The sequence below is a fragment of the Phyllobates terribilis genome, unplaced genomic scaffold (assembly GCF_046119375.1).
Source record: "Phyllobates terribilis strain yellow unplaced genomic scaffold, ASM4611937v1 Scaffold_7__3_contigs__length_470593459, whole genome shotgun sequence".
Classification (NCBI taxonomy): Eukaryota; Metazoa; Chordata; class Amphibia; order Anura; family Dendrobatidae; genus Phyllobates; species Phyllobates terribilis.
The window spans coordinates 39,462,779-39,476,438 of NW_027362767.1; the positions used below are offsets into that span (position 1 = coordinate 39,462,779).

Sequence of the window (13,660 nt, forward strand, 5' to 3'; positions counted from 1 at the left end):
GTCGCGACCGCCGGCCGCGACCAATCAGCGATATTAGCGCCAAATTTAAACACCGTTTTGCTGAGTGGTCGCGGTCGCGACTAATCAGCGATTTTATCGCCAAATTTAAACAAGCTCTCCGGTCCTCACTAAGACAGTTCGCTGATTGGTCGCGGCCGCCACCCGCGACCAATCACCGATATTGTCGCCAAATTTAAACACCGTTTTGCTGATTGGTCGCGGTTGGCGGCCGCGACCAATCAGCGATTTTGCCGCCAAATTTAAACAACGTTCTGCTGATTGCACCCGGTCGGCCGCATACATATTCTAGAATACCCGATGCGTTAGAATCGGGCCACCATCTAGTAGTAGTTATATTCTTGTACATAGGTGCAGTATTATAGTAGTTATATTCTTGTACATAGGAGCAGTATTATAGTAGTTATATTCTTGTACATAGGGGCAGTATTATACTAGTTATATTCTTGTACATAGGGGCAGTATTATAGTAGTTATATTCTTGTACATAGGAGCAGTATTATAGTAGTTATATTCTTGTACATAGGAGCAGTATTATAGTAGTTATATTCTTGTACATAGGAGCAGTATTATAGTAGTTATATTCTTGTACATAGGGGCAGTATTATAGTAGTTATATTCTTGTACATAGGGGGCAGTATTATAGTAGTTATATTCTTGTACATAGGAGCAGTATTATAGTAGTTATATTCTTGTACATATGGGTAGTATTATAGTAGTTATATTCTTGTACATAGGGGCAGTATTATAGTAGTTATATTCTTGTACATAGGGGCAGTATTATAGTAGTTATATTCTTGTACATAGGGGGCAGTATTATAGTAGTTATATTCTTGTACATAGGAGCAGTATTATAGTAGTTATATTCTTGTACATAGGGGGCAGTATTATAGTAGTTATATTCTTGTACATAGGAGCTGTATTATAGTAGTTATATTCTTGTACATAGGGGGCAGTATTATAGGTTATATTCTTGTACATAGGAGCAGTATTATAGTAGTTATATTCTTGTACATAGGGGTAGTATTATAGTAGTTATATTCTTGTACATAGGGAGCAGTATTATAGTAGTTATATTCTTGTACATAGGGAGCAGTATTATAGTAGTTATATTCTTGTACATAGCAGCAGTATTATAGTAGTTATATTTTTGTATATTAAAGCGGTACTCTAGTTCATCTTGGCCAGAGAGTCATGTAGAAATAAGGTGTGTGTGATAATAGTGGGTGGAGAAATCTCAGACATATGTGCAAACATCATACCATTCCTTTTAATAAGCACAATTGTACTGAGATCATTAAAACACTTGCTGCTTTTCTGAAACAACAAGCTTCAAATATTCTGTGTACGACAATGACCTTTAGTTATTAGTCATTGGGCTCATTTTGTTTGTTTTGCCATTTTTAGTCTTCCTACCTGGCTAAAAACTATTTCTCTGCTCCTTAATTAAAACATTATAGTAGTTGTATTCTTGTACATAGGAGCAGTATTATAGTAGTTATATTCTTGTACATAGGGGCAGTATTATAGTAGTTGTATTCTTGTACATAGGAGCAGTATTATAGTAGTTATATTCTTGTACATAGGGGCAGTATTATAGTAGTTATATTCTTGTACATAGGAGCAGTATTATAGTAGTTATATTCTTGTACATATGAGCAGTATTATAGTAGTTATATTCTTGTACATAGGGGCAGTATTATAGTAGTTGCATTCTTGTACATAGGAGCAGTATTATAGTAGTTATATTCTTGTACATAGGGGCAGTATTATAGTAGTTATATTCTTGTACATAGGAGCAGTATTATAGTAGTTATATTCTTGTACATAGGGACAGTATTATAGTAGTTATATTCTTGTACATAGGGAGCAGTATTATAGTAGTTATATTCTTGTACATAGGGACAGTATTATAGTAGTTATATTCTTGTACATAGGGAGCAGTATTATAGTAGTTATATTCTTGTACATAGGGACAGTATTATAGTAGTTATATTCTTGTACATATGAGCAGTATTATAGTAGTTATATTCTTGTACATAGGGGGCAGTATTATAGTGGTTATATTCTTGTACATAGGGAGCAGTATTATAGTAGTTATATTCTTGTACATAGGGAGCAGTATTATAGTAGTTATATTCTTGTACATAGGGAGCAGAATTATAGTAGTTATATTTTTGTACATAGGGAGCAGTATTATAGTAGATATATTCTTGTACATAGGAGCAGTATTATAGTAGTTATATTCTTGTACATAGGAGCAGTATTATAGTAGTTATATTCTTGTGCATAGGAGCAGTATTATAGTAGTTATATTCTTGTACATAGGGGCAGAATTATAGTAGTTATATTCTTGTATATAAGGGCAGTATTATAGTAGTATTATTCTTGTACATGGGGGGGCAGTATTATAGTAGTTATATTCTTGTACATAGGGAGCAGTATTTTAGTAGTTATTTTCTTGTACATAGGGGTAGTATTATAGTAGTTATTTTCTTGTACATAGGAGCAGTATTATAGTAGTTATTTTCTTGTACATAGGAGCAGTATTATAGTAGTTATATTCTTGTACATAGGGGCAGTATTATAGTAGTTATATTTTTGTACATAGGAGCAGTATTATAGTAGTTATATTCTTGCACATAGGAGCAGTATTATAGTAGTTATATTCTTGTACATGGGAGCAGTATTATAGTAGTTATATTCTTGTACATAGGGGGCAGTATTATAGTAGTTATATTCTTGTACATAGGGGGGCAGTATTATAGTAGTTATATTCTTGTACATAGGAGCAGTATTATAGTAGTTATATTCCTGTATATATAGGAATAGTATTATAGTAGTTATATTCCTGTATATATAGGAATAGTATTATAGCAGTTATATTATTGTACATAGGAGCAGTATTATAGTAGTTATATTCTTGTACATAGGAGCAGTATTATAGTAGTTATATTCCTGTATATATAGGAATAGTATTATAGCAGTTATATTATTGTACATAGGAGCAGTATTATAGTAGTTATATTCTTGTGCATAGGGGGCAGTATTATAGTAGCTAAATAAATAAATCATAGGTAACAAAACTACTTTGTGAATAAACCACCATTATGTTGTTTCCTTGCATTGATCTATACACTAGCTATGTAATATGCAGTAATGTTGGCAGGGCTAGTGTGTTTTGTACATTTGATCCCCTCGCCCAGCAGTCTCCCTCCCTGCCCCCACGTCACCAGTGACACACAACACCCCTGAAGTTTGCTATCACTCAAGTACAGAAAACTTTCTTGGAAACTTTTCAAACTTTGACATCACGTTGCAAAAAAAGGGGGGGGGTTAGGGCAGCCAATGACAGAGGAGCCGTGTGGCTGTGCAGCCAATCAGCGCAGAGCGGACAGTTCCGCGGTGCTGATGACCTTCAGGACTGTAGAATAAAAATGCCTGGAGGAGACAAGAAGTGTTTGCTGGAGAGAAGCCCTGAGCGGCGGCTACACGAGGCAGGGGAGGCTGGGGCAGAGCCTGGAGCCCTGCAGAGCCCTACAGAGCAGAGCCCTACAGAGCAGAGCCCCAGATCTCACAGGTCTGCGGTCACACACAGGCACAAGCCGGGGAGAAGCCGCACAGACCAGCAGAGACCGTGAGCTGCGAGCATGAGCAATGACAGCACAAGGAGTGTGAGGTGAGAGCAAGGAGAGGTGTGTACTGCGCCCAGCACAAGTCTGCGGAGCTGCTCACCTAGCTGAGGTCAGAGCCCTCCATTATTCAGCAGTCAGTGATAGCTCTGCAGCAGGGGGATGGGAGCGTCCATGGCTGCAGGCTCTGCTGGGAAGTGGCTCTGGCATCTCACAGTGAGTACAGTAGATCCCTGCACTGTATACAGGGGCTGCACTGTATACAGGGGCTGCACTGTATACAGGGGCTGCACTTTATACAGGGGCTGCACTGTATACAGGGGCTGGAGGCATGGTCTATGTGGTTGCTGCAGTCACTCCCCCACCTATGGGCTCCATCTATCCTCCTTGCTCTGCAGACGGAGCTGATGGACCCATAACTGTACATGGCTGGGAACATGTAAATGCACAGTCCTCCTATTGCAGCTTTCCATATATCCAGGGTATATAGAGATCTCCACTTTCTATTAATATGAAGGTTTAGTGGAACTGAAGTAATGCTGTCCTCATAATGTATTGGTGCAGGGACTCCTCCGTCAGTGTCGGTGCACCCCTTTATTGCATATATTGGTGCCTTGATTATTCTAGCTCATATAGTCATGTTGTAACCCCCTCCACATGTGTATACTGCATGATCCCTCCTGTGCGCAGTGTGTTCTGCTATAGTGTGTATATCACTGTAATGCCCCCCTCTCAGGGGCGGACATATCATTGGTGCAAGCTGTACAGCGGCACAGGGGTCCAAGAGGTAAGGGGGCACTTCTACATCTAAAAAGTAGAATTGTGCATTATGAGGAGATATTAGACTACAAAGGGCTCATGAAATGTTCTTGCACAGGGGCCTTATTCTGTCTGTGTCCACCAGTGCCCCCTCTTATGCACAGTGATGGTCATAGTCCATACATTCTGCCATAGTGTGTATACTCCTGTAATGCTCCCCTCTTATGCACATTCATATTGGTGTGCCTCCATAGTCTGTATATGTATCAGTGTCACATTCCCTTTTAGTACAAACATTTACTGTTAACCCACAATCATCATATCTGGTGTGTACAGCACTCAGGTAAGAGAGGTTACACCTGTAATACAGGTACATTGAATTGTATGTCACTCTAGTACAAATAATAATGATGTAATGACCCCGACCATTGTGTAAGGATCTTTACAGGTACAAATATTAGTGTAATAACCCCCCAATAGTGGAGGAATAATCTACTCTAGTACAATACTGGGCAGCACGGTGGCTCAGTGGTTAGCACTGTATGGTAGCTCAGTGGTTAGCATTGCAGCGCTGGGGTCCTGGGTGCAAATCCCACCAAGGATGATATATCTGCAAGGAATTTGTATGTTCTCCCCGTGATTGTGTTGGTTTTCTCCGGTTTCCTCCCACACTCCAAAGACATACTGATAGGAAATCTAGATTGTGAGCCCCAATGGGGACAGCGATGATAATGTATGTAAAGCGCTGCGGAATATGTTGGTGCTATATAAAGATTATTATTAATAATAATAATACTGGTGTAATTCTGTTCCTCAATAGTCTCCATACCTGTGTAACAGTCTCTATACCTGTGTAATAGTCTCTCTACCTGTGTAACAGTCTTTAGATCTTAAAGGGAACCTGTCAGTGGAATCATGCTGCCCAAACTGCGGGCAGCATGAATCCGAGCCTATCTGCATGATTGCAGCCAGGATGGCGTTTCTCTGAATTGCTCCAGCGTTTCAAAGAAAACCTAGCCGAGGAGCACAGGGAGAGACACAGGGAGAGACGTGACTAGTCTGACGCCACCCCCGGCTTCTCCCTGCCCTGCTCCAGGTGATAGACAGGCCTCTCCCTATGTACACACACAAAGGACAGACCTGTCAATCAACTAGAATGGTGCAGAGAGAAGCTGCTCCGGTTTGGCATTGGATTAGTCACGTCTCTTCCCGGACGGCTCTTCAAACTATGTCATCTCTGAAATGAGAGCTTTTTGATTAACAGCTTCTGATAATATCCACATAACCCTGAATTTCAGATGCTGAAGACATCACACAACCTCTGAGACCACCTTGTGAAATTTGACAGCAATAACTGGGTAACAGGAGGGCGGGCACGTTCCTCTGCCTCCAATGTGATTAATCTGACCATTCCTTACACCCACATACCCGTAAGGCATACCAGATCACCTGAGAGATCTACTATACGTGGGTGAGACCATACAGGACCCCAAACTATAAATCCACCATACGATGGGGCAAATTGTGGCTTCCTATATAACATCAGTTCAAGGATGTAAGACACAGTGTGTTAATTAATATTTCATATGATCCAGGCGGCGATCATGTGAGGCTACTCAAACAGAGAATCGTTTTGGATACACTCCTCCAGCCGTAGCCCCTCGGGGTGTGAGCCGGGAATTGGAGTTCATTAAGATTAATGTCTTTTAGACACATTGAAGCTTATGATTGTCTGGTAAGATGTTTGTTCTGAGAAGTCCATTATCTGCACTTCTCTTCCAGCGTTTCTTATTGACCCGCACCTTGATACTTTGTATATTCATCTCCACACTATATACTATCTTACTTCTCATTACGAATTCAGTTTGCTTCCTTATCTCCGTCTTCTCCCTGTATATTTCACTCTTCTGATTTGCGTATATCTCCACATCTTCCATTATTTCTGCCCCATCTATTATCACCTCAGCTGCCCCTATCCAGGTGTCGTTCCGTACAATAAGGGCGCGCTGCACGGACCGGGCTCCCGGGTGAACATGATCATGTGGAAGGCAGAAAGGCATCCAGCAGCCGCAATGGAAAAGGACTAGAATAACATTATTTATTGGTAGCTATTAAAATATCAAGAGGAAAAAATTAAAATCAAACACACTATACTTACGCGTTTCGGGCACTAATAATCATTGCTATTAAGAGCTCTAGTGCTCGAAACGCGTAGATATAGTGTGTTTATTAAAATATCTAAAGGGAAAAATTAAAATTAAACACACTATACCTACGCGTTTCGAGCACTAGAGCTCTTCATCATTGCTATTAGTGCCCGAAACGCGTAAGTATAGTGTGTTTGATTTTAATTTTTCCCTTTAGATATTTTAATAGTCAGTAATAAATCATGTTGTTATAGCCCTTTTCCATTGTGGGTGCCGGATGCCTTCTACCATCTATTTTTTACCAATGTTGTTTCTTTCTACAATGTCCAGTTTCCATACACAACCAGAGTCTTTCAGTCAGTGCTAGTTTCTTGCCCGCTTCTTCCCTTAGTGATGCGTCCCTAGATATTTCATGTGCCGTGTGCTTGGGAGTTTCAGCTTCCTTGACACCCCAATCCCATCTATAACATTTGCTGAGAGACGCCCCCGGCTGGTGTGACGCGCGTTGGGCATCCTCCTCCATTGTAGCCCCATTTATGCATCCAAAGCAACCGCCGTGATGCCCTTTTGGCTCCCCTGCAACGCCGGTCTCTCGTTATCTACTCAGTGCTGTGGAGCGACCGCACTCAGCCATCTCTCAACATTGGTGCTGCTAAGACTTTCTATTAGGGTGCATTCGGACGACTGTATACATCAGACTGCAATGCACGGACTGGCCGGCGGGTCTCCCGACCCAAGAGTGACAGCTTCACGCTCAGAGTAGGAAACCCGCCGGCCAGTCTGTGCATTACAGTCCGATTTGTACAGTTGTCCGAATGCACCTCTTAATTCGATTCATTCTTGACCCTCTCATCTCTGTGCCGCTGCACAACAACAATTGCGTGGTCTTGTACCATTTTTGATACCTAGGTCTATTATGCTACTGTGTGTCTTATCACTTCATGCATTATAACAGAATATCTCAGTGTTATAGTCGACAACATTTGCATATCCATATGTGAATTTCTGTGTGTAAATAGGTGTATTTGTACATGTTACGTCTGTGGTAAACCTTATATTAGACCGCTCAGTGGAAAGTCGATTCTTCCTGATTGCGTTACTTCGGGAGTGTGCGATGAATTAGACGACATAACATGAGGGTCTTCTACCCCCGTCCATTAGATACCGAGTGCACTGCAAATTACTGTAATTTTAATAGCTAGCAAACTTCACGGTTTGCCAAAAATGTACTCAAGGGCGGACAACTGCTTTGTCAGTTGACTGATCCTCTTATCACATGGGCATCTTTTCACTCGGCCCAAAGTGTGGTTCTGGAGCCCAATGCGCCTCCTTCTCTTCCAGATGCACATTCTGGCCGTATGAAATGATATTTGGGCTTTCCGATGTGGCGTCAAGCTTCATACATGGTCCAGCCCCCGATTGTATTCACAGGTTATGGCGGCATCACTATGTGCTGCTCCGGCAGCGCGGCGGGGATCATTAAGGGTGCTGCACATGCACACTGACACTGCGCCTGGGCGCTGCTGCCGATCATTAGACTTTATTTCCAGGCCCAGCCTAAGGATGTGGTCTCTTGAGTCTGGTCTAATGCACTTATTAGCACAGTGGTTGTAGCGCCCCCCTGTGGTGTAATGATTCCCTATCGTGCATATATTGGTGTAACGCCCCCATAGTGCAAATGATCCCGTAATGTGCACATTGTTCACCTCTGACTTATAGGAGAAAACAGCCAAAAAGCACAATCACTTACCTACGTTTTGCCATTTCAGGAGGAGCGGTGGTGTTAGGGCGACTCTGGACCCGTAAATGCTCTGACGCCGAGATGCCTGGCACCATTCAGTGGGCACCGCGCTCGCCGGAGTACCAGTCTGAGAAGCAATGCAAGAAGACCTCGTTCGCCTTCTACCAGGCGGTGCGGGACCTGCTCCCAGTGTGGGTGCTGGAGGATATGCGGCTGATGGAGGTGTTACATTGGCAGGAAGGCGGCATCGTGAGCTCGTACTCCCCCTCTGAAGCCCTGCTCTACGCCCTGGTGCACGATCATCTGGCTTATGCCCGCTACCTGCTCAACCACTTCCCAAACGATGCACTTGCTGTGCCAAGTAAAAGCTTCAGCTGCTGCCAGTCGGGAGCTCCTCACCTCACCATGGCCGTGCGCTACAACCGGGTACAGATCCTGCAGGAAATACTGCGCACCCTGCGGACATTCCCTTCCGAAAGCCGGACTGTTTACATCAACCAGCGAGGGTGCCAACGGGTGGAGGGTGGGAAGACCCCCATACACTTGGCTTGTGAGCTGCAGCAAGTTGAGTGTCTAACGTTGCTGCTGGGGCATGGAGCCAGCCCATACATTAATGACTGCGGCGGCAAAACCCCCTTAGACGGTCTTCTGCAACTGATACGGGACAGTCCGCAGGATATGCACCTGAAGAGGCCGTGTCTGGACTCTCTGCTCCTGTACATGCCAAAGGGCATACCCCTCTCCACCCGGCAGCGGCTCCAGGAGGATGGCACAGCCTGGCAGGAGGGGCTGGGGAAGGACATATACAGATGGCTGACTGGCTCCTCTCCCCCCACCCTATTCACCCTGTCTATGCAGACTCTGCTCGGGGCCCTCCCTGCTGACAGATTCCCAGAGGCCCTGGAGGAGATTTCTCTACCGGACTTCTTGAGACCCTTCGCCTTACAGAAGCAATTACCCCAATAAACCATAAATAGTAGTCTCATGGTTTACAGGAGTATGTAAGCCCACCCAACACGAGCCTGCCCATAGGGAAGCATATAGCACACAGCCTGTCACTGGGGTCTGTGCCAGGCGGTGATGAATGACTAGGTGTCCATTTCTGCCCGGAGGTAGCCTTTTCCCCATACCAGGTGCTAACACATCCCAAATGGCCGTGACCCAATCAGAGAGCCCCCGCATACACAGCTGCCATCTCCTATACCAATGCACAGCTGTGATCATCTATAGGCGACGGCCACCCAGCATTTTCCATAGGAGGCTAACATCAGGCTCATCAGAAGTTCTGCTCTCATCCTATGCTTTACACTGCAGCTCTGCTTCAACGGCTACTGTTTAAAAGCTTAAAGGGGCATCCCACTCATAACTCTGAATCTCAGCAGATTACTTATATAAATGCTAGGGGTCTGGCCATTGGGACCTCCCTCAAGATCTAAAAGTCCCCTGTGTGAATGGGGCATTAGCGTGTGCGACCACCTGTACATTCATTCCTATAGGGGTGGTGGTCGCAATGCTCACTACCGCTCCATTCACGCAGTGGCCTTTGGGCCCCACGTTCTCATCATCTCAGGGGTCTCAGCAGTCAGACCGCCAGCAATCACACAATTACCATCTATTCTGTGGATAGGTGCCAAGTCTTGTGTATGGAATAGCCCTTCATTTTAAAGGGGGGAAGCATTGTAATGTTGGGCGGTCTTCCTATAGGGTCTCTACCCTCATAAATTCTATATACTTTTTCACCAGTCTAATAATCCAGAAAATGTGATAATCCGGCCCCAGTTTTGCCTGTTATTGCTGGATGAAGGGCGTTATATTTCATCATTTTACCTTTTCGGAGGCTTTGGAACGTTAATATGAAAGCCTCGTGGGAACTTTGTAGCTTTTTTTATATATATTTGTTGCATCATTTGCACTTCGGTTCTGTTTTTAGACTTTTATTATTAGATATTGTATTAATTTTATTTAATAGCGAGGGCTAAGCGATCCGACTAGTCCATAGGGGGAGCGGGCCCGTTACCACCGTGCTTTGCTGGGCCTTACAGAAGTTTCAGCACAGAGATTTCCTATCTGTAAACTTCAGGCTATTGCAAAACTACAACTCCCAACATGCACTGCACAGATAAAGGCTGATAGGCCTGTTGGGAGTCGTAGTTTTGCAATGGTTGGAGAGCATTGCTCTAGATTTTTGTAGTTTTAGAAGTGGCGCCCCCTCCCAACCATGCACATCTCAGGGTCTAGGAGATATATATATAGATATATATTTATTTGCACTCCTTCCTGGCGGAGCAAAGGATGGGAAAATGCCACTCGGTATAAAGCACTTTACAATAAAATGTCCATATATTTATGTGCCCGGAGACTCCCTCTGACTACCTCAGAGTCTTCCGGCTTCTGCACTTTCTGGAATTATTTGTTTGTCTGAGAAATAAAATAATTATTGCACTTTATGTGGCGTCTTTACATCAGGGGGATCAGCTCAGGGTCTGGGGTTACATCTGCCGGATTTATACATTTACTGGCTGGATTAGAAAGTGCCAAATAAATGAAGTGACGCAGCAAGCCTATTAAAGTGAGCACTGACTGTTCAAACCAAGCACAGACGCTCAGTGCACCCTCGTGGTGGCCGACTGATTCAGTGAACCTCCCCTTCCTACTTTTTTTTTTTTTCTTGCAATCTTCTCTGCCTTTCTTTTTCTTGAATGGCAGATTTGACTTTTCAGGAGCGAGAAGAGGGCAGAGATTGATGGAAGGTGACTGAACGCGGCAGCCACGACAGGTGAGCACCGAGCGCCGCCGCTTGGTTTGAATAGTCATTTTCAGCTTACAGTCTCCCGTTAATAAGTTTTACTCCGCTATTTTCCGGCAAGCTCTAGAATGGAGCGCGTCAGATCCCTCTTTTTGGCATTGGTGAGGGTCCCATCTATCAGACCATCTCCTATTCTTTAATATAAGGATTAACCCTTTAATAAATATAATGCACTTAAGACAGAACATATCCAGCAAACCCACTAATTTCTACAAAATTGGGTATCCATTTCTCCCTTGATGGCAGAGAAAAGGATAAGACCTATTGGATTTCATTAGGTCTGATCCTTTTGTTCTTAAAGGGGACAAGTCGCCAGCAGAGGCATCTGCTTATTTCATTATTGACCCTACAGTTGTGTCCCTTTAAGTATAAGCTCTGCGTCCCCCCACATTATGGGTAATTATTCCTTCTGTTCATTTCTTACAGATTTTACCTCCCCCGGTGACACGTAGAGCAGGTCACATACTGACAACACTATGGCCCCCTTATCTCCCTGACACACGGGGCCGAGACGCCTCCTGACATCACAACACACAAGGCGACGTTCTCTGTTATCTGCCATTCATAATATTTACTACGAGCAAAACTGTCCGATTGTATCTGTCACCTCTGAGGAAGAACAATAACAATGTAACAACACAAACACTAAGAAAGAACCCGGTGTACAAAGCATCAGAGGACCCGGATCCGTCCATCGGTTTGTGACCATTTCCATCCCAGTAACCTCAGGTATCACCGCTGGTGGCCATGGGCGAGTGAGAGGGTCAGGGGTCGGGGGGGTCAAAATGGAGACAAGTGGGAAGTTGCTCAGAAGTTTCTATAAAATAAAATGGTTTATCAGCAGCACAAAGTATTTCAGGAGAGGTGCCCACTAATCTCGTGTGTGCGCGTTACTTGTCTTTTTCTGTGAGGCTACAGAGGGCAATGAAAAGGGACAAGTGAAAGGGTACAGAGGTACACGATGGGAGTGGTGTTCCCAGCAGCACAGAGTATTTGAGGAGAGAAGCATGCTTATATCATATTGTAGTGATGACATTAGGGTAGGGGGACAGAGAAAAGCAAGAGGTCCTTTCACCGAGAGTTACGCGGTAGAAGTGATGCCCCCTCGCAGCACAGAGTATTTAAGACAAGAAGCAGGCTTATATGATAGCCTAATATTACGTAGACAATTTAGCATGTGGTGACGTTAGCAAGTACAGGGGCGAGTCACGGAAACGAGAGGTCACGTCACAGAGGGGCATAGCTGTGTGCCCCGCAGCACAGAGTAATTAAGGAGAACAGCACAACTTACATTATAGATAGGTGATGATGTTAGTAGGAACAATGGTAGGGAATGGAGACAAGCGAGAGGGCATGTCACAGACCGTTACATGGAAGAAGTTGTGCTCCCTGCAGCACAGAGTATTTCAGCAGAGAATGCTGATACAATGGGGGCAGTGACCCAGCTGATCACATGATTATACGTTAGTGAGGGCCAAGGGGGAATGGAGACAAGTGGAGAAGACCAGGGCGCACACAGTTACTGCATGTACATCGCAGAAGTGGCGTTCTCAGAGGCAGCACAGAGTATTTAAGGGGTAAAGCACACTTATGTGACAGATAAAGGTTACAAAGTCCCGGGGGGGGAGTAGTGTGTGGATTTCCAATGTTGCACCATGTGCGCGAAAACAGAAGAGGCCACTTGTGTGAGTGGGTGCTTGTTTCTGGACACCTCTCGGCTGTAAGGTGCTGGAGACAGATAAGGTTCAAGACGGAGGAGAATCGATGGACGTAAACATAAGTGTATACATGGAGAGCAGGAGGAGGAGCAGTAATGGCTGTAAATATCCCTATATACCATATTATACAGGAGATGAGCAGAGCGACACTAGAGAGCGATAACCTCCACGGTCGGTGCAGCGCTGCGGCCCCCCATGGTGCAGCGCTACAGCCCCTGGGTGCAGCGCGGCCGCTCCTCATCTGTGCAGGTTTGTCCCATCCTCACCCGGAACACTGCACTGCTGCCAAAGTCCAGAGCAGAGGCTGAGGGCACAGCCCGCATGGACGGGGGTCACCTGGAGCGAGCCCACCACAGTCAGACATTACCGGGGGTAACACATCCTTACCAACCGACATTATCGGCAGGGGGTGACACACATCCTTACCGACCGACATTACCGGTGGGGGTGACACATCCTTAGCGACCGACATTACCGGGGGTAACACGCATTTTTACCAACAGACATTACCAGGGGTAACACATCCTTACCGACTGACATTACCAGGGGTGACATGTCCTTACCGACACTGCGATGATCCTCCATCCGCAGATCGTCTGGCACAGGCTGGACTTCACATTTCTATGGTGTAAACGGCCTTCCTGTCTATATGAGCAATGCGCAGACGTGGCTGGCCTGTAGATCGCCCTCGCACGTGGCCTTACTGCATAGTCTGCACACCCACATGCATATTTTGCAGCATATTACACCCTTTGCTACATACAGATCCCGGCGGTATGTGATGCACGAGGTCGGCTACATGAAGCACAACGCGTAAGAAATAAGAACCTGGCACAAAA

General features: G+C 44.7%; 1 protein-coding gene across 1 annotated transcript; it reads left to right on the forward strand.

The window, feature by feature from the left end:
- The first annotated feature begins 3,413 nt into the window (after positions 1-3,413).
- Positions 3,414-10,744, forward strand: ANKRD9 (ankyrin repeat domain 9). Its single transcript, XM_073638390.1, has 2 exons — positions 3,414-3,697; positions 8,326-10,744. The coding sequence occupies exon 2, from the start codon at positions 8,379-8,381 to the stop codon at positions 9,261-9,263; it is 885 nt and encodes a 294-aa protein (XP_073494491.1). The 5' UTR covers positions 3,414-3,697; positions 8,326-8,378; the 3' UTR covers positions 9,264-10,744.
- Positions 10,745-13,660: the final 2,916 nt, after the last annotated feature.

Bases quoted from the DNA above. Each gene is read 5' to 3' on its own strand.
- ANKRD9 (XM_073638390.1), top strand. From the start codon at position 8,379: ATGCCTGGCACCATTCAGTGGGCACCGCGCTCGCCGGAGTACCAGTCT.